Source organism: Sorex fumeus, unplaced genomic scaffold (genome assembly GCF_029834395.1).
Source record: "Sorex fumeus unplaced genomic scaffold, SorFum_2.1 ptg000009l, whole genome shotgun sequence".
Taxonomy (NCBI): domain Eukaryota; kingdom Metazoa; phylum Chordata; class Mammalia; order Eulipotyphla; family Soricidae; genus Sorex; species Sorex fumeus.
The window spans coordinates 4,435,263-4,457,784 of NW_026606066.1; the positions used below are offsets into that span (position 1 = coordinate 4,435,263).

General features: G+C 36.4%; 1 protein-coding gene across 1 annotated transcript in view; it reads left to right on the plus strand.

Moving 5' to 3' along the window:
- CNTNAP5 (contactin associated protein family member 5) overlaps nt 1-22,256 on the plus strand; it is a 973,836-nt gene extending 951,580 nt beyond the window's left edge. The window contains exons 22-24 of the mRNA XM_056110141.1: nt 16,250-16,468; nt 18,292-18,363; nt 21,549-22,256. Of these exons, the coding sequence (XP_055966116.1) occupies nt 16,250-16,468; nt 18,292-18,363; nt 21,549-21,745 (488 nt within the window). The 3' untranslated portion in view covers nt 21,746-22,256. The remainder of the gene's footprint in view (nt 1-16,249; nt 16,469-18,291; nt 18,364-21,548) is intronic.
- The last annotated feature ends 266 nt before the right edge of the window (nt 22,257-22,522 follow it).

Genomic DNA, 22,522 nt, shown 5'->3' on the forward strand with positions numbered 1-22,522 from the left:
TAACCATTTCTAGACAAATAATCACTAAGTTTCTCAAACTGGTTTGATCAACCATTAGATTGCACAAATAAAAATTATTTATCAAAATTGAATATATTATTATAGGCAATTTTAAACTAGTTTATTTCTAGACAGTGTTGGGACATGCAGGATTATAGTTACATGCATTTTCTTTAACGGAGTGAAAAAGATAGGTATAAATCAATACACTAGAGTTGTGTTGTTCTGACCCCACATAAAATAAATTATCAGCACTTCAGGAAAATTACTTTTGTTCCTTTGATCCCAGAGGTATGGGTTTATTTATCAACTTGAAAATCCCTATTTTAAAGTCAGAGAAGTTATTTTTCTATGGATTAAAGCAGGATTGGCAGTGGGAGTATCTCTAGAGTCTAAAACTTGGATTTTTTTTAAACTAAAGATTTACTGATTCTGTACTTTCTGTTCTATGTCTATAGAGGTCCCTTAGCACAATGCATATAACTAAGTAACCCAATTAAAAATGAGAAAAACAGTTCACTCAGCAAGTTGTTCAGTTGAAACAGAAAATTCTAATACGGTGAAACATATGTTCCTGAATTTACTTTATTTTGTTTTAGGCTTCTGATATTGTGTTTTAACATCTAACTACCTAGCTATTAATTATCATCTTTCTATCTACCTACCTATACTACTGATATGAATGTTTATAGTTTTACTTAAGAGAAATACAGAAGCCCTTCTATGTGATGAATTCTCTGAAATCACCTAAAATAAATAGTTCTCATGTTGATGTACAAGATACCATGTTAGAAAATAGATAATGATAAATAAGCAACTAGCTTTCTTCATAAAATTTGTTGATTGGAGTGATATTTTAAATGTGAACCAGTAACTTATACACATGCACAAACATAGTTACACCAATTGAGGAAATGATTTCAGTCCTGTAAAGCAGAGTGCATAGGTTGTATTCCTCCTTATTACCAACCATATTTCTTTGAGGGAGGGACTTTCAGCCTAAAAAGAAAAGCAGAGGGTCATTTAGTATTTGGGGGTTGCATCCTTGACTATGCTAATACTAAATGTAGATTACTTGCATATGAGAGTCTCTTAAATTATTAGGCACAGAATACATACATAATATGTAACATCATATGTATATGCCACTCAGATTCCATATCTGTCACTTACACGTAACGTAAATAGTTCATTTAGCTTTAGAGTGCTTACTATTTCATTTTCATTTCATCATCCTGTTATTCATCGATTGCCTCGAGCAGGCCCCAGTAACGTCTCTTTCATCCTAGCCCTGAGATTATATTCAACGCTCTTTAGGAGAATGAGACCCATCATTGTTACTGGTATTTGGCATATTTGGTACGCCACGGGGAGTTTGCCAGACTCTGCCCTGTGGGCAGGCTACATTCGATAGCCTGCAAGTTTGTCCAAAGTAGGAATGAGATAATAAGATGTCATAAAAAGATCTCCTGATAAGATGTCGCTCGGCTGCGAATGCGACCGCGCTTTTCCGGGAGCTGGATTTTATAGTCTCTGAGTCTTGGCCGTTGATGGGATTTACAATGAAAACAATGAAAAGGATTAACTCTACAAACAGGTTTGGTTGATTGAAAAATGACTTCCTGTGTCCAGATTTTTCTACTGGACACAGAAACACCAAGCCATTCTCTGGCTTTCTCAGTACAGATTGGAAAAGCTTCTGCCCATACACTGAAGCTATCAATAAGAACTAACAGATATTTATACCTTGAACATATGAGCATTTGATCATTCGCATAAGGTCAAGCTGTGATCCTCCTCTAAGTTCTTTGATGCTGAACAGGTGTTAGGAGAGGAGGATCAAGATTTCCTCTTGGTTCATTACTGGCACAGAAAGCACAGTTCTGAGTTACTTCTACCTTACTTGCTATTCAGTTCCTCCCCATGGAAGATGGTTCTCACTTGTGTTAAAACATAACCCTTTAATAATATTCCATTGCATTGGTCCAGGAGTTAGCAAGTTTCCTTGTTGGGTAAATCCATCAACTTCCTTTTGGAAACCTCCAATGTCCATTGTTCCTCTTCTGCCGAGCATTCTGGCTTAGAGGAAACATTCTCTGGTGTTAATCCCATGATGCAACAAAAAATTAAGAGCTGTTAACATCCTTGTTCCTTCCAAATGACTGTTCACAGAAAATGAGATGCAATGCAGAAAGTATAGAAAGAAAATTCACAATATTTTATAACTAGATATTAATCTATTCTAGTTTAACCAGTTTAGATGCCCTTCTCGGCACTTTGGCTAATTCAAACTGGGGGAAAGCAATTCTGCACTTTGAGTGCACTTTGAGTGCAGAATTGCTTTCTCCCAGTTTGAATTAGCCAAAGTGCCGAGAAGGGCATCTAAACTGGTTAAACTAGAATAGATTAATATCTAGCTATAAAATACTGTGAATTTTCTTTTTATACTTTCTGCATTGCATCTCAAAGTGCTTACTATATTGAAGAGAATTATTTCATGCACATTCTTGGAAATACTATTAGACATAATAATGAAGTTCTCATCAAAGATAGATTTGCATAATATGCCATTGAGTGAGAATGAAATAAGGATGCCCATATTATTATTAATGACAAGAATAAAGAAACTGGAAAATAGATGACTACATCTGATTAGGCTGTATTGCTGTTGTAATTAGGAAATTTTTTTTAATCAATATATTTTTTTCTATTTGCTAAACTCTTACTCCGTTTTTAGCAGTGTGTTCTTGTTGATATAATTTTAAATTTTAATTTTAATTTTTTAATTTTAATTTAATTTTAATTTTAAATCTGAAAACATTTTCAGACCACTAGTTTCTAATCTTGGAAGAAAAGAGAAACACGGTGAACTAAGAGAAATAAAATTATGAAACATAACTGGTAAATATGAAAAATATTTCCTGAACTCTACCTGTCTTTTCCATATCATATTCAGTTTTACTTGAAAGCAGAATTCATTTAATCAATTAATTAATCAATGTTTCAAACATTATGGACTTTCTTATGTAAGGTTTTATACAGAATTACTTTTGTATTTACAAACATTTTTCAATAATTCTGTACCTAATTATTATTAATCCATCACTTAAGTGTGTATTTAAACAAATCTTTTGCAAATTATGTTTTCTTAGTATGATCTGCGGATTATGCATAAGATAATTGCCTAAAATTTAGAGTCGCGATGTCAGTAGTTGGGTGCTTCCATATATCCATACTAAATAAACAAAGGTTATTTTTGTTGTTCAATTTTTTGTTTGTTTGAGGGCCACACCCAGCAGTACTCAGGGCTATTGCTGGTTCTGTTCTCAGGGATCATTCCTAGCAGGTCTTAGACAATCCGATGCTGGTGAGTAAAACAGGTATTGTTGCATGCAAGGCAAGCAACTTACTTACCATATTGTTTCTCTAGATTTAACTGGAGACTGAAAAAAATTCATTGATATACATTTCCCTTGAAATCTCTTTATTTGATCACCCTGTCATAACAAAGGCCCAACAAACAAAGGCCCTCCCGTTGATCATCGATTTGCTCGAGCGGGCCCAGTAACGTCTCCATTGGAGACTTTGTTGTTACTGTGTCTGGCATATTGAATACGTCACGGGGAGCTTGCCAGGCTCTGCCGTGCGGGCGAGATACTCTCGGTAGCTTGCCGGGCTCTCCGAGAGGGGCGCAGGAATCGAACTCGGGTCGGCCATGTTGGCTGCGTGCAAGGCAAACGCCCTACCGATGTGCTATCGCTCCATAAAATGTCTTTATTATGACTTCTGAGCCACAACAATTTCCCCTACTATAGAATATTATCTGAAATCATTCTTAGTCTGTAAATCAACCTTTCAAAGTATCTGAGATCTTGTGAAGGTGGAGTAATGCCTACTTGGTAACAAGTGTACATCTTCTATCCCTCACAGTACATGGTTGACATAGATGCCATTAAACATATGTAGGACTTACAGAGGAAGAACAGGGGTTATCAAGTACTCATGGGTCAGGTATCTGTGTAAGAAGAGAAAATGGTGTGTAACAACTCAGTAAACAGTCAGAAGTTCAAATGGTGTGTGGCACAGATGGTGCTGGCTGGGTGGTTGGGTGTTTTCATTGGAAATTGAATATTAGTCTTGCGATGAGAATTAGTTTTTATCTCACCTTATTAATATTCAATATTTGCAAAACAATGTTAATTAAAACATAATAGGAAAACAAAAGTAATTTGAATTCAAGATACCTGGTTATCTTGATGGCCCTGGATTGGCCATCTTCTGTTTAATTTCTTTCTGGTAACTACTTTATCTTATGTATTACTTTTTCTGATAATTTAGTATAAATATCTTATCCTTTCTCATTTCACAAGGGTGAATATTTACAGAAGTTACACATGTGAATATATTATGAAAAGCTAGGTAAATACGTTTTTTCCATTTCCTTGACACTCTTTCTTAGTTCAACAATTCATCTCAGAGACATAGTACACATGTTTTGGATACGTTTAGTACTACTTCAGATTGCTAAAGTACTACTTCCTGTTTACCAAAAGGCACAGAGGACTCTAGAAGAAAACAAAATCTTTACTTAAGCATACTTATTATGCTTTCGTTTAACATATTAGCATGCCTTTGTTTTTTTATATTGGCAAAATATTTCATTTGGCTAACTCCAAGTTGTATGGGTGTACGTAGCAAGTATTTTGACATCTCAAAACTCAGGTTTACAGATTTTTTCATATATAGTATTACATGTACTTGTAATGTTATATTCTAAATCAATGACTGTATTTTTCTTAAAAATTGATTTTTTTCTTTTTAACATTCAGAAAAAATAAATTGCATAAAATTTACCTGGAACAGCTCTATCACTCAGTGTCAAGCAGTTATTACTACGTGAACTACTATTTTGAAGCTGAGATTACTTCTGTGCTACTATTTTTTGCATCACAAAATCCACCTGGTTTAATAGAAGAGCAGAGCAGTGCTTTGAAGAAATGAATGTTTGCAAATTAATACTGAGTGTCAAGATTTTAAATGCTTGAAGAGGTTATTTATATTAATTTAAGCAACTGAATCATTTAAAGATTGAGTGCTATGTTAATTCAATTGTGAGTCAGTATGAAATGAAAATTTAGTGGAAAGAATTCAAGCATCATATTAACATACTAGTTATTTTACATTAATGCAATATCACTTTAGAACATTGGGAGTGTCATTGAGTCTAAACCAAGGAGTTTAGTAGTCCTCAAATAAATATTAAAATATTATAAAATATCATACAATAATAACAAATGCATTTAATGACAGCTAATTGGAAATCATGTTATTGCATTTATTTTCATCCCAACTTATGTGGTGAGTACCGCTTATCACTGAACTTGTGTCATTTATCTTTTTTTGTTTTGGGGTCACACATGAAACTCAGGGATTACTCCTGTGTCTTTGCTCAGGGATCATTTTGTGAGGCTCCGGGGACCATATGTGGTGCCAAAGATCTACCAGTGTCAGTTGCATGCAGAGCACCTTACTCACTGTACTCTTTCTGCAGTCCCGTCACTACTTTTATAAGAAACAAATGTAGCACTGTGGCACTGTCCTCCCATTGTTCACCGATTTGCCCTGGCAAGCTCCCCATGGCATAATCAATAAGCCAAAAGTAACAACAAGGAATAAATGTACTGCTTAAAAATAAAGAAGTGATAAATAACATGTTCAAGGACATGAATTATCAATGCAGGTCTACCTAATTTCTACTTTCTGTTTTTTCTTTTTGCAAATCCTGTATCATCTACATCAGTGTTTCAAGCCAAGGAATAAAACCAGAGACTATATTCCAGTTATATTTAAAATGTGATAAGATAGAAAAACTAAGTCAGGTTTAAAGACATGTATATGTGTGTATATATATATTTATATATATATATTTAATATACCACTGTTTCCTCAAAAAAAGCTGATAATTATTATGAGTATAAATTTTCTACTGCAGAGCCTGGCAAGCTCCCTGTGGCATATTTGATAGACCAAAAACAGTAACAATAATGGGTCTCATTCCCCTGACCCCGAAAGAGCCTCCGATATGGCACCACAGGGAAGGACTAGTAAGGAGAGGCTGCTAAAAATCTCAGGGCTGGGATGAAGGGAGACGTTACTGGCGCCTGCTTGAGCAAATGGATGAACGATGGAATGACAGTGATACAGTGATAAATTTTCTAATTCCATTGGATTTGACTGGACTTCTATGTATTGTGTAAAATCACTCAAGAGTGAGAACAGTTACATATTTTAGTGGCAGGGATTTTGTATTTATAATTCCACAACATCTGTGCAACACATTCAATGTTAGATGTTGCTTTTGTATTTATTGTGCACAAAAAAAAATATTCCCCTTGATTTTTCCTTAAGAAGTGAATCTTGGGGACAGAGCAGTGGTACGGCAGGCAGGTTGTTTTCCTTGCATGCAGTCAGCGCAGCTTCTATTCTCATTTTCCCATGAGTTCCCCTAAGCACCACCAGAAGTAATTCCAGAGTACAGACCCAGGAGTAATCCATAAGCATCATTACATGTGCCCATTTCCGCTTCCTACCCACCACAAAAAAAGAACCCAAGGCAGTTCTATCTAAAACTGGAAATTAGTATTATTAGAAAATATTATATTTCTGGACTGGAGCGATAGCACAACAGGTAGGGCATTTGCCTTGCATGCAGTCAACCTGGTCAACCTGAGTTCAATTCCTCTGCTCCTCTTGGAGAGCCCAGCAAGCTACCCAGAGTATCTCGCCTGCACACCAAAGGCTGGCAAGCTGCTCGTGACATATTCAATATGCCAAAAACAGTAACAAGTCTCACAGTGTTACTGGGCCCACTCGAGCAAATCAATGAACAACGGGAGGACAGTGACAGTGATAGAGACAGTGATTATATCTTTAGTACAAGCTTTAGTCAAAAATGTCCTTAGTTTTTGCAACATCATTTGTAATTTATTTGTCTTTTGTCACTTTAGTTTTGGCAGAAACCTGGAGATCCTTAGGCCTTACTCCTGATTCTCCTCTCAGAACTGACTTCTAGCCAGCTTGGGGGACCACGTGCTGGGGGATTGAACCCAGACTGATTGCATGCAAGACAAGTGCCCTACTGGCTGTATATTCTGGCCCAGCTAACTTAGTAGTGTGTGTTTGTGTGTGTGTGTTTGTGTGTGTGTGTGAGTGTATGTGTGTGTGTGTGTTATCTTACTCTACCAGAGATATTTTTCTATACTTTTAGCAAAGTAGCACAACCTAGATAAAGAATTTGGCATTTCAATCCATGGAGACTGTGATTTAAATATCAAATTTTCTACCGCATCATCAGTACATCGTTTACATATTCAGTCAGTTTCTTTTTTTATAAATGCTGTATGATAGCATAAGCTGGAAGAACTATTTAGAGGAATAGAACTACTACCTTAAAAGCAGACATCATTCGGTTATATCATCAGTATTTAATAAGTTGTGACTATGATCATTTGCAGCAATACCAAAAATCAATCTCAAACCATCCTCCAATTTTATTTTGCCTCTCTATGTGAGAATCTGAAAGATCATTATATCAGAACAATAATGACAGTATTTTATCTTATCAGATTCTTGATCTCTTCTATTATTTCTAGAAACATCTCAAGATTTTTATACTTATTTTACTTCTGAATAGATACACCTTAGACAAAAGACTTTATTCAAAACACAGTTTCTTTTAAATAGAGAATGCTGCTTTCTGAACTTGCCTGGTAATGTAACAATGCCTGTAGCTGAAGACTGTATTCATAACCATAACTAAAGGAATATCTTCAAGAACTCTGCTCTACCATTGACTTCTTTATATGTTGCGGTTTTCAAAAAAAAATACTGGTAATTTTGACTAGGCCCTTATGTCATCATTACAATAAATTGCTACTTTCGATTACTTTAAAATCTTGCAACACAAGAAATTTGTTCCTTCTCTCTTTCTATGCTTCTTTCACTAAATGCATCAGATCCTTAATTTCATTGCTCACAAATAATTGACTCTGTAACTAACACGTATTCTAAATTAAATTTTGGTGCATTAAATTCTGGAATCACTCACAAAAAAAACATACAGTCTTAAGTAAGATTTTTTTTAATTTATTTTTTATTTTTAGTGAAACACCATGAGGTACAGTTGTAGATTTACAATTTTTTGTGCTTGGGTTTCGATTATACATTGATCAAATACCCATCTTATTACCTCATTCCTACTTTGGACAAACTTGCAGGCTATCCGAATGTAGCCTGCCCACAGGGCAGAGTCTGGCAAACTCCCCGTGGCGTACCAAATATGCCAAATACCAGTAACAATGATGGGTCTCATTCTCCTAAAGAGCCGTGAATATAATCTCAGGGCTAGGATGAAAGAGACGTTACTGGGGCCTGCTCGAGGCAATCGATGATTAACAGGATGATGAAATGAAAAAAAAATGAAATGAAAATACCCATCCATCCACCAGTGCCCATTTTCCACCACCACGGATAATATCCCTCCCACCCCCATCCCTCCCATCTCACGCTGCCTCTGTGGCAGGGCAATCCCTTGTGTTCTCTCTCTCCTTTTGAGTGTTGTGGTCTGCAAAAGAGGCTTTGAGTGGCAAACATGTTCAGTCCATAGTCTACTTTCAACATGCATCTCCCCTCCTGGGAGGATCCTCCAAACACCCTTTATTTGGTGCTCCCTTCTCCATCTGAGCTGCCCTTTCCCCTAGAATGCCTGGCTGGCCTCTAAGCTATGGAGTAATCCTCCTGGTGTTGATCTCAGCTATTCTTGGGTATTAATCTCATATTTTGTTTCTTTATATTCCCCAGATGAATGCAATCTTTCTATGTCTATCCCTCTCTTTCTAACTCATTTCGCTTAGCATGATACTTTCCATGTTGTACCACTTGTACATAAATTTCATGACTTCATCTTTTCTAACAGCTACATAGTACTCCATTGTGTAGATGTACCAAAGTTTCTTTAACCAGTCATCTGTTCTTGGGCATTCGGGGTTCTTCCAGGTTCTGGCTATTGTAAAGAGTGCTGCAATGAACAAACAAGTGCAGATGTCACTTCGACTATACATTTTTGCCTCTCTGGGATACATTCCCAGGAATGGTATTGCTGGGTCAAATGGGAGCTCAATTTCTAATTTTTTGAGAATCGTCCATACTGTTTTCCAGAAAGGCTGAACCAGTCGACAGTCCCACCAACAGTGAAACAGTGTCCCTTTCTCGTCACATCCATGCCAGCATCGGTTGCTTCTGTTCTTTTGGATGTGGGCCAGTCTCTGAGGTGTGAGATGGTATCCCATTGTGGTTTTGATCTGCATCTCCCTGATAATTAATGATGTAGAACATTTTCTCATGTGCTTTTTTGCCATTTGGATTTCTTCTTTGAGAAAGTTTGTGTTCATTTCGTTGCCCCATTTTTTGATGGGGTTGGATGTTTTCTTCTTGTGGAGTTCAACCAGTATTTTGTATATCTTTGATATCAACCCCTTGTCAGATGTGTATTCGGTGAATATCCATTCCCATTCTGAGCTGGAGCGATAGCACAGCGGGTAGGGCGTTCGCCTTACAAGCGGCCAACATGGCTGACCCGAGTTTGATTCCTCCGCCCCTCTCGGAGAGCCCGGCAAGCTACCGAGAGTATTCGATATGCCAGACACAGTAACAACAAAGTCTCCAATGGAGACGTTACTGGGCCCGCTCGAGCAAATCGACGATCAACGGGAGGGCCTTTACTTACTTTACTTTACTTGATATCAACCCCTTGTCAGATGTGTATTCGGTGAATATCCTTTCCCATTCTGTAGACCTCCTTTGTATTTTGGTCACTGTTTCTTTTGAGGTGCAGAAGCTTCTTAGTTTAAGATAGTCCCATTTATCAATCTCTGTTTTCACTTGCTCGGCCAGTGGCGTGGCATCTTTGAAGATACCATTAGCTTCAATGTCATGGAGGGTTTTGCCAACTTTGTCTTCAATGTACCTTATGGTTTCTGGTCTGATGTTGAGGTGTTTAATCCATTTTGACCTTACCTTTGTACATGGTGTTAGGCAGAGTTCTGAACCCATTTTTTTACATGTAGCCGTCCAGTGATGCCAGCACAATTTGTTAAAGAGGCTTTCCTTACTCCACTTCACATTTCTTGCACCTTTATCAAAGATTAGATGATCATATGATTGAGGGGAGATGTCAGTGTATTCAACTCTGTTCCATTGTTCTGCAGTTCTGCCTTTGTTCCAGTACCATGCTTTTTTGATTATTACTGCTTTGTAGTACAGTTTGAAGTTAGGGAGGTTGATTCCTCCCATTTTCTTTTTCCCAAGAATTGCTTTAGCTATTCGCTGGGGCTTATTGTTCCATATAAATTTCAGGAGTGTTTGCTCCATTTCTTTGAAGAATGTCATGGGTATCCTTATAGGGATTGCATTGAATTTATACAATGCTTTTGGTAGTGTTGCAATTTTTACAATGTTAAGTCTGCCGACCCATGAGCAGGGGATATCTTTCCATTTCCTCATGTCATCTTTTATTTCCTGAAGTAGCATTTCGTAGTTTTCTTTGTACAGGTCCTTTACTTCCTTAGTTAAGGTGATTCCTAGGTACTTGATTTTTTGGGGAACAATTGTGAACGGGATCATTTTTTTCATGTAGCTTTCCTCTCTCTCACTGTTTGCGTATAGGAAAGCCATGGACTTTTGGGTATTGATTTTATACCCTGCAACTTTACTATACGAGTCTATTGTTTCTAGGAGTTTTTTGGTGGAGGTTATTGGGTTCTCTAAGTATAGTATCATATCATAAGCAAATAGTGAGAGCTTGATTTCTTCCTTTCCTACCTGAATGCCCTTAATATCTTTTTCTTGCCTAATCGCTATTGCAAGTACTTCCAGTACTATATTGAACAGCAGTGGAGATAGTGGGCATCCTTGTTTCATTCCTTATCTTAGAGGGAAGGCTCTCAGTTTTTCCCCATTGAGGATGATGCTTACTGTAGGCTTGTGGTAGATGGCTTTAACTATGTTGAGGAAAGTCCCCTCTATACCCATTTTGACTAGGGTTTTCATCATAAAGGGGTGCTGGATCTTGTCAAATGCTTTCTCTGCATCTATTGATATGATCATATGCTTTTTATCTTTTCTTTTGTTGATATGATGGATTATGTTGATTGATTTCCGAATATTAAACCATCCTTGCATCCCTGGGATGAATCCTACTTGGTCATGGTGTATGATCTTTTTGATGAGTAGTTGGATTCTATTTCCTAGTATTTGGTTGAGGATCTTTTCATCTGTGTTCATCAGGGATATCGGCCTGTTAATTTCTTTCTTTGTGGTATCTCTGTCTGCTTTTGGTATCAGTGTGATATTTGCTTCGTAGAAACTGTTCGGAAGTGTATTTGATATTTCAATTTCGTGGAAAAGTTTAAAAAGGATTGGGAGTAAGTCCTCTTTAAATATTTGGAAGAATTCACTAGTGAATCCATCTGGGCCAGGGCTTTTGTGCTTGGGGAGACTTTTTATTACCATTTCAATTTCCTTGATGGTGATAGGTCTGTTCAGGTATTCCAGGTCTTCTTGGTTCAGCCTTGGGAGTCTGTAGGAGTCTAGGAATTTATCCATTTCCTCGAGATTTTGATGTTCCGTGGCATAAAGCTTCTCAAAGTACTCCCTGAGCATCCTTTGAATTTCTGTAGTTTCTGTTGTAATGACCCCCTTTTCATTTCTGATTCGGTTTATTAGGGTTTTCTCTCTCCCTTTCTTTGTGAGTTTTGCTAGAGGCTTATCAATCTTGTTAATTTTCTCGAAGAACCAGCCCTTGGTTTCATTGATCTTTCGGATTGTTATTTGGGTTTCCATCTCGTTAATCTCTGCTCTGAGCTTTATTATTTCCTTTCTCCTGTTCGGGTTGTGCTCCTTTTTTTGGTCCTTCTCCAAGCTCTTAAGCTGTGAGGTTAAGTTACTTATGTGTGCTCACTCCTCCTTCCTGAGGAATGCTTGTAGAGCTATAAACTTTCCTCTTAACACAGCTTTTGCTGTGTCCCATAAGTTTTGGTAACTCGTGTTCTCATTTTCATTCGTTTCTAGGAATTTTTTGATTTCCTCTTTGATTTCCTGTCTAAGCCACTCGTTGTTCAATAGAGCACTGTTTAATTTCCAGGTGTTTGACTTAGTTTTCTGTTTCTGTGTGTGATTTACTTCTAATTTCAGTGCATTATGGTCTGAGAAGATTGTTGATACAATCTCTACCTTCTTAATTTTATGGAGGCATGTTTTGTGGCTCAGCATGTGTTCTATCTTGGAGAATGTTCCATGTACGCTTGAGAAGAATGTGTATTCAGCTTTTTGAGGATGAAGTGTCCTGTATATATCTACTAAGTCCCTTTCTTCCATTGTTTCCCTCAGATGAAGTATGTCCTTGCTAAGCTTGAGTCTGATTGATCTATCAAGAGGTGACAAAGCGGTGTTGAAGTCTCCCACTAGTATTGTGTTGCTATTGATGTCTTTTTCCAAATCTATGAGTAGTTGTTTTAAGTACTTTGCTGGTCTCTCATTAGGTGCATATACATTTATTATTGTAAGTTCTTCCTGTTGTACAGATCCTTTGATCAATAAGAAATGGTCTTCACTGTCTCTTATGACATTCTTCACTCTGATATCGATGTGGTCTGATATTAGGATGGCTATCCCTGCTTTTTTCTGGGAGCTGTTTGCCTGTAGGATTGTTTTTCAGCCTTTGACTCTGAGTCTGTGTTTGCTTTGACTATTGAGATGTGTTTCTTGCAGGCAGCAGAATGTTGGGTTCAATTTTCTAATCCAGCCTGCCACTCTATGTCTTTTAATTGGTTCGTTTAGCCCATTGACATTGAGAGAGATTATTGTTATGGGATTTTGCCCCATTGTTCTGTTGAAATTTGGTGTATTTGAGGGGCCTGTCCTGTCTTAAAGTAGCCCATTTAGTTGTTCTTGTAACCATGGTTTTGAGTCTATGAAGTTCCTGAGCTGTTGTTTGTCTGTGAAACTGTGTGTTGCTCCTTCTATTATGAATGAGAGTCTCGCTGGGTAAAGTATTTTTGGAGAGGCATTTATTTCACTGAGTTTTTTTCACTATGTCCCACCACTGTTTGCGGGCCATGAGGGTTTCATCAGAAAAATCAGCTGTGAATTTTAAGGATGCTCCTTTGTAAGAGATTTCTTTCTTCGATCTTGTTGCTTTCAGAATTTTGTCTCTGTCTAAGGTTTTGGTCATTTTGATCAGAATGTGTCTTGGGGTATTTTTATTCGGATTTCTTCTATCTGGTACACTTCGGGCCTCCTGAATGTGGTCACAAGTTTTCTTCAGCTTTGGAAACGTTGTAGCAATGATGTCTTTGACAGTTTCTTCTTCATCAAGGTTTTCTTCCTGTCCCTCTGGGACTCCAATAATTCTTATGTTACCCCTCTTGGCTTCATCATGATCTTCTCTTGCCATCTGTTTCCGAATTGTGAGTCTCTTTTCCATTTTCTGATGTTTTCTGGAGAGTCTCTGAACTTGATCTTCGAGCTCACTGATTCTGTTCTCAGCAGCTCTTACTCTGCTGCTGAGGCCTTCCACTGAGTTTTTCAATTCGCCTACCAGGTTTTTTGGTCTGACATTTCCGATTGCATTTTCCTCATTTCTGCCTTCAAATCTTCTTGTCTTTTATTGGCATTGCTTTCCATTGTTTCTTTTAGTTCCCGAAGCATCCTAAGTAGCTCCCTTCTGAATTCCTTGTCAGAGAGGTTGTCTAACACTACAGTACTGTTGATGTCTTCTGGGTTAGCCTCTTCAATAATAAAGTTTGTTGGGCTTTTACGTTGCTTTACCATTGTGACAAGTGTGGTTTAGTCCTTCACGTTTACTGTTACTATTCTGCTTGATATGTAATGTTAGTTGAGATAGACTTATGAGTTATTGGCTACTGTGTTTCTAGTGGCTGAGCTAAAATAGAGAAGATTACATCTAAGATGGTAGCTTATGGTTCCTAGGGAATATGTAGTGAGAGAATATTTCGCGGCCGCATTAGCGGCCGCGGCTCCGGAAAGTGTCCCTGCGCTGGTACCTGATAGGAAGGAGGAGAGGGGTCCCCTTCAGCTTTGTTGCCGAGCCGTGGGGCTCCGTTCCCGTCCCGCACAGATCAGGGTAAAAAACCTGGCTGTGCTATATGATCGAGTTAGCTGTGCATGCGCAAGAGTCCCAGGCCTTAAGTAAGATTTTTTTTATTTAAAAAACTATTAACACCAATATTTTAAAAGTCTCATAAAGAAAAGTATTTTAAAGCTCATAATAAAAAGTAAATATACATGATCCTTTCATGGATAAATAATTAATAGGGACCATTTCTGTAAATTATAAATTTAAGTATTTGAAAGAAAGCAGTGGCTTCCTCCCTCCTCCATATGTTTCTGTTTTTACATTTGAAAAATAGTGTCATTTAACATTTCTATGATTTTATCTGGAAAGTTTTCAGAAAACTGCCATGTAGTGAGAGGAAAAATAATGACCTAGAAAACTATCCGACTCATAATCCTCATAACCTATAAATATTTTAGGTGATTTAGCAAAAAAGAATTGGGCTTGCATATAAAATTGTTGTTAATAAGCTAGCATCAAAATAGAATGACTATCCGAAGGAATTCAATGTAATTATGAGAGTCCTTAAAAGAATAAGAAAACTAAAGAAATAATTAGAAGATGTGACTATGGAATAAAGTCATCTATAAATAATACACTGCTGATTTTATTTAGACTTTAAATTAAGGCCTTTTGGTAACTTGTAGTAGTTAAAAAATACAAAGAATTGGGGTGAAGAACTGCTGAAAATAAAAAATAATTGCCACCACACCAATGAATTGATTTTAACATAGTAAGAGGAATCATGATCATAAAGAAATGTAGCAAAATTAACTTGTGTCATTTATGCTAACTTTTCAACTTTGAGATAATTTGTTAAAATGGCAACACAAATTTATACACATGACAATTTTCCTTTTTTTTTTCCAAGAACAGTGGGGGTAATAAACCAGTGAGTTTTACATGAGTAAAGGGAGAGTAGAGTAAAGATAAAACTTTAAAAAACATTATCAGTGGGTATTAATTAGTAATTTTATTTCATATTTACATCACATTTCTTCTCACTACAGAAAGCTTCCTTTTATATCCATAAATACATACTTTGATCATTAATAAATCAAAGTATATTTTAAATATATTGTAGAGAGGAAAATTCCTCTTACCTTGTTGAAAATAAAAGGACTATCACAATATTAAAAAGCTGTGTAAAACATCTAAACATGTTTGAGCTTTATTTCTTACTTGATCACTTGATCAGTTGACTTTCCATTACTCATCGATTTGCTGAAGTGGGCGCCAGTAATGTCTCCATTCGTCCCTGTTGCATGCTAGTGTAGCCCAATGACGACTGTTGGTTCTAGGAACATGAAAAACCTCAACTTCTCAAAACAAAATATAATTCATTATATACTATAATCTTTGTAGTTGCTTTATAATTTGTTCTAATGATTCTTATTAAAAGAAAATAATAACCATATGGACATTTTGAATACAATTTTAAAGAAAAGAAGACATTTGATATAATTATTAATCAAATGCTTATTTTTTGTCATTGATACAAACTCAAATTGAGAGGTTCATGGCTATTTGGAAAGTCCTTGTTCACCAATTTATACCACAGGAAGAACTAAAGAAAAAAATCTATATAGGTTGCTTAAAAAACTGAACGTGATAAGCTTTTGGCAGTACAGGTTTGACTTTCATTCTCTCTATCTTATTTTCATTATTTTTCTATCATTTTGAGTGGAGTATCTTAAGGCCATGATAGAATGCTTGAACTAATCGCTAACATCAAAGATAAATGTTATTGCAATAATGAAGTTCTATAAAATATATAGAGTGTAGAATAAATTTATAAAGTCTGCTGTAGTTCATAAAGTATATGAATGATAATTCAGAAATTTCAATATAAACTCAAAGCAGTGATTGCTCTAGCAGTTTTTGGATATTGGTAGTTTTGTAGTGTGATAGAATTTGGAAAGAGGAAGTAAGGAGAGATAAGGTAAAAATCTCATTTTTCCAAAGTATTGCAAAGTAATTCTATAATTTTAGGCATTGCTTAAAGAGGCCCCCAAAGTCTAGCTTGGAAGAAAAATAAACCTCTCTTTATTACTGCAGAGAATTTTGGATTAGATCCTGAGGTCGCTAAAGCAAATACCGTGGGTTTTGTTGGATGCCTGTCTTCAGTTCAGTACAACCATATAGCACCATTGAAGGCAGCCCTGCGTCACACCACCATTGCACCTGTGACTATACAAGGGACCTTGACTGAATCTAGCTGCAACTCCATGATGGTCTCAGATGTGAATGCAGTGACCACTGTGCATTCTTCATCAGGTACAGTCCATCAAACACTATTGGATATATTTTTTTCCTTTGGCACTCCTTTTGATGTCTTCAAGAAGCTTCCAATTTCAAGACTAGTATTACTTAATTTTTAAGTTATGTAATTATCAGTAGTTGTAAATTAGGAATGTTGTCTTGTGATTTACTTTGCAATAATATAATACAATCCTAATTGTCATATGCAAAGTGAGCTCTAAATGCATATTTCATGTATTGAATATTAAATGTAATAAACATATACACATATAATTTTGAGTGTGCTACATATATATTAAAAATCATCCATTGCTCAAAATATTGGATACTGGAGCAATAGCACAGTGGGTAGGATGCTTACCTTGCACACAGCCGACCTGGGTCGATTCCTCTGCCCCTCTCGGAGACCTTGGCGAGCTACTGAGAGTATCTTGCCCGCCTGGCAGGGCCTGGCAAGCTCCCCGTGATGTATTCAATATGTCAAAAACAGTAACAACAAGTCTTAAAATGGAGACATTACTGGTACCCACTCGAGCAGATCGATAACTAATGGGAGGACAGTGACAGTTATATGCAAAGCAACTTGGTTATTGAACCATATTTTATAAGATTAAAATCAGCCATCACAATAGTATTTCTGTCCCATGTGCCATTTTCTAGATTTCTTTTCTTGTTTATCACTCTTTAAAATACTCCTTAAATATATTTTTAATTTTTCACACTTCCAAGTGCCTTTTGATATAATTGAGGTTTGTTTTAGTTAGTCATGATAAACAGTCATTTATTATTCATAAGTTCCTGTGAGCCATTCCCTGGGTAGTATTTTGCTGCTGCCTGCTAATCACTGATATTGGTATTTCCTTCGCTCCAGTGAGGTCCACTAGAAAACTCCTTAATGAAATAGCTTGCTAATCTCAATTTGAGTTCTAGATATTCCAAAATTGATCTTTAGACTTTGCACAAGTTATTTAGAGTTCTGATCTAATTCATTCATTTATGTAACAAGTGCTATCATTATAATGTTGTAATCATTTTTTAAGGATTGGATGATATGAGAAGATGGCTTCCATATATCCTATACATATTATGCACTCTATAAAGATCCATTTTCATATAATTTCTCCTTTAAAATTATTTGCAAATGTTTCTAATTTGTTGTCAGGAGACTATAAATAATAGAATCTGCCACCAGCCTAAAAAGCACAGATATGAATGCAAATATATGTCCCTTCTAGTTTGATGCTTTTTGCCTTATATCTTACAAGTCAATGTACTTAGCATAATATCCTTCCATTCTCAATGAGATTCTCTCTTGAATTTATTGATTTTCTGTTCTTTCCTGTCAATGGAGTTAGAGATCAAAAAAGGAGTCCTTTGTAACAAAAACATAGGAATTGGTTTTGTTACCTTAATTTCCCATAATTGTTTTTGTTCCCATAATTCTCAAGCATCAGTGGATTCTTGGAGAAAAAAAAAAAAAGAAAACATTGTCATAGAGACTACCCAGAAAATCGTAGAGGAACTAAAGGGTAGGCTGATATTCAAGCTGTAAACCAAAGCAGATACAAGCAGGGTAACTCCATCACCAGTGTTAATCCCCTATACAACTTATATAGAATTGAACTCAGTCATAGAACTATGCAATATGACAGTAACTATGAGTAATCAACCTCCCCCACTTTATTATGTGTTTGATTATGTACCTTCCCAAATGCCCAGTCACATCTACTTAAGAAAACCTAGTCTAATTGATAGATATGCTGTCTTAACTCCTATTGTATATCTTCTGCTAGCATATTGTGTGATGCATGATCTTTCATATGTTTAACTCCTCTCAGATTCATTTGGGAAGACAGATGAGAGAGAGCCTCTCACCAATGCAGTTCGGAGTGATTCGGCAGTCATTGGAGGTAAGCCTTCCTTTGTTGCTGCTGAAGGCAGAGAAAAACAATTATTTACTTAACTCTTTACTATTGAAATGATTTGAGACATTTCTTTGAATCTAACCTTAAAATTATGACTATTCAACATTCAACATCCCCATCCTTTAGTCGCAAGCCCGAAAGCCTCTAAAACCACCCTGAGTGTTCAATGAGAAAAAGGCACTCTTTCACCCAGCACCAGCAGTTCCATGGATGTTTTCCACCCCTGTCCCATTTGGCAGCTGCAATACTGTATCAACATCTGGAGTGTTTACTTTGATACTGGCAGTATGCATCCTGTTCATCTCATCTAAGCTGTCAGTTTTTCTAAAGTACAAACAAAGCAGAGCAATAAAGCTACATATGCAGAAGAAGCCATGTTGGGGCAGACAGATGGGCAAAACTTTCAGTCCTGTTGGGTTTTCTCCACCAAATGATTTGGGTTAGATCTAACGAGCAGGGTGAAGCCCACAGGACTGTAGTTTCAAATCCTGTAGCACATATGGTTACAGACTCAGATCTTGTCTGCTCTGCTGTCAGCCTAGTGCTCCCCCCTTCTCCTCCCTTGCTTTTCCATTTTCTCACTGCCTGTCTGTCTCACCCTTTTTATTCGGCTTCAGCTTGACTGCAGCCTCCAGTAGCTTGATGTTTCCATCTGGAGCACAGAATGACTCCCAAACCTTGTTTAATGTAAGATGTCTGTGAGAAACTAAATTCATTTCTATCTGAGAACCGTAGCCCTAGCAGGTGCTCCATTGCTGCCTTCTGGCAGGCTAGATGAAGTGATGCACACCAGATGGAGTTTTCCCTTTAAAAGTCGGCAATATCCGTTCATTTAACTTCTATTTAAGAAGCCCCAGCTCGAGGTCAGGTCCTGTGCTAAATTTAGAAGTACAATGATGAAAACATAGACAAGGTTTTCAATGAACTCAGTGAGTAAACAGTAACAATAAATAAATAGTGTTGAGGAAAGCAATATGGGAGATGAATGTCAATGGGAGAAGCAGAGATATGTCTAGACACTCAAATTTTAAAGAAAGAAAACCGCATTCCTTAAGAAAAGTCATTCCTTAAGAATGGATATGTATTTCAAAAGTCTGCTCTGAACTTCGGCTTCAAGGAAAAAAGAAGTTCTTTTTTTCTTCCCCTTTTAAAAATCAAATACATTTTGGAATGAATGTAGTACCCAGTTCTTTTTCTATAACTTCCCATGTGGAAAGTGGAGGCAATGTTTTTGTGACTTCTGACTTTCCACAATGCTCTGTGAGTGTCTTTAAGAGCAGGAAAGTTATCTTGCTTTGAAGAAGTTCTGCAGACACTCATCTCATTGCCTTCAACTTCAACTACTGCTGTTAGGAAAAAATAGAAATTGTTTCTGCATTTTACCTTTTAAAGTTGCAGATAATTTATGGGAATCACTCGCTATCATCCAGTTTATTTATGGGCTTGCTAACTTGAATGGTTGAATTCTGACTTGCCCAAAGCGTTGGGTTGACCAAGAGAATAGCTCAAAATACGGGTGAACACGTCTTGCTATTTTGAAATTCTGAGTTCTCTCCCAACACTAAGTTGCAATTAACCTGAATACTATTAGATGTAGTTTGATGGCCCAAAACTGGTTATTGCATGTCTGAGCCCAACATCTAACCATCAGGACTAGCACTGTCAGTTCAAGTATTGTTGGGAATCGCCCTTTGTCCTGAATATCACTAGGGATATCTCCTCAAAAATAATTTTAAAAAAAGTGGGGAAATGGCAAATAATTGTGTAGGGATATTCAATTAAAGTATAGTCTTAATTATTGTCTCAGCACTGAATCAAACTGGTGGAAGACATGTGTTCAATGTATATATATGTTAATAAAAATACTAATTCAGGGTATCCAATATTTATTTTTCTCAATATACATTTCACTTAGAAAAAACAGTTTTTCTGTATTACAAACAAATTAATTTTTTTTAGTCACCATGAAATAAATTTTATTGTCTACACAGTATTAAGATATCTCGATGCTAAGAAAAACTTTCATATAGAAACATATTCTCCCTTTTAAGTCTCTACAGAGAAATTTATTATCTCTCTGATGACTTTGCTTGTTACACCCCCAAAGCATTCCTGCAAAGGAAGGATAAGACCCTTGGGTTAGGAGAATAAATTTTCAAGTAGCGCTTATAAAACCACATAGAATCAAAATAAAGGAAGATATGACACACTGTGAAGAAATTCACTATTTTAATTAACTAAGTTCCATAAGAGAAATGTCAAATGCATAGATCTCCTTGTGTCTAGCAGAGGAAAGAGCAATAGAGAAATGCCTTAAATATTTGGTAGCCATTTGAAACATTTTGCAAGGCTTACACACCATAAAAACTGCTATCAAAAGAGCATACATAAACCTTGAGATTTTTGTATTGTTTTGTTTAGTCACTTCTGACAGTGCTCAGTGCTTACTCCTCACACTGCACTCAGAGATCACTCTTGACAGGCCTTAGAGGACCAGATGGGATATCAGTGATTAAACCTAGGATAATTGTGTGCAAAAGCATGTGCACAACCAAATGTAATATTTCTCTGCAACCTGTGAGTTGAGATATTTAAAAATGACATTCTAGGTTGCCAATGTAATTCTAAAATACTTTGAAGTAAAAGAGCACATTAATGTTACTATGATTTTTCATACACATTCTTAAAGTGATGCTCAAGAAAATAATTTTTCTAAAATTTTATTATCATGAAGTTACCATGATTTATAATAGTATTACCATTTGGGGGTTTGCTTTATGAAATTACTCCATCTTCACAACCTACAACAATGTGTGAAAAACTGTGAAGAAACTTATTTAGAAATATTTGTGTAGTATGATTCCAGATAAATAAAATAATATTCTTATTCATCTAGCAACACATTCTCTGATTTAAATGTGCTTTCCCTTTTTTCCCCAGACTTTTTAACAGTTCTATAAAACGACTTTTTAGCAATTAGACAGAAATCATTTTTGTCCATCTTTATTTCTGATTTGTGTGTAGTATAAAGCTTGCTGTTTTGTCATTGTTGTTTGTTTTCTTTGCTTTTCCCCCACTAAGTTCCTTCTTTGTCTACAATGGAATCATTTCAATTGTGCAAATGAACGATATGTGATAATTTTCTCTTCTCCATTTTCTCTTCTCAACAGGAGTGATAGCAGTGGTGATATTTATCATCTTCTCCATCATTGGCATCATGACCCGATTCCTATATCAGCATAAGCAGTCACATCGTACTAACCAAATGAAGGAGAAAGAATATCCAGAAAATTTGGACAACTCCTTTAGAAATGACATTGATTTGCAAAACACAGTGAGCGAGTGTAAGCGGGAATATTTCATTTGAACAACTGCTAAATCACCTACTATATTTTATTGTTAACCTTTACTCCTTCTTGTTCTCCTGTCTTTTAATTTTGCTGATTTTCTTGATATAATTTGTGTGCCATTTGTTTTTGGAACATTCTTGCATCCACTGCAGAATTTTTTCACTTGATCCAGTCCAGAAGACCAGGCAGCTATAAACACTGCCTTCCTCTTTGACAAACTACTCAAGAGATTGACTTTACTACTCTAGATAAGAAGAAGCACTTGTATGTACATGTGCATATTCAATTCTGTATTTCCGATTTCTAAGATATACTCTTTTATTTCATAGCCATCCAGTCTTGAAGGCTTACTTTCAATCTGGTGTATATTTAGACAATTAGTAGTCATCCTTGACATCTTCCCCCATCTCAAGTCCCTTCCTCTTAGGGAACTCAGGGTAGAGAGAGAAGATGTTAAACACCTGCTTTAATGACATTTTAAAGGGAAAAGGAGAGGAAATGTTTTATATTAATTTTCTTAGACATAGGAAACCCATTCACCTAAACATCACTGCTTTTCACTAATATTCTTATCCCTTGAGTATTTTCAGATATAGGACTCCTTAGTGTAGTTAGATTATTACTTTGTCCCTTTCTTACCATTCTCTCCTGGGGCTGACACTTTTAGAACAGCACACAATAGTGTAAACCTAGAGGAAGCATGGAAAATAGTAGCTTGAAACTAGGAGGTAAAAAGAAAGCTGCTAGGAAGTAGATGCTCTACAACTTGAAAAATGTCTCTTCCAATTTTGTAA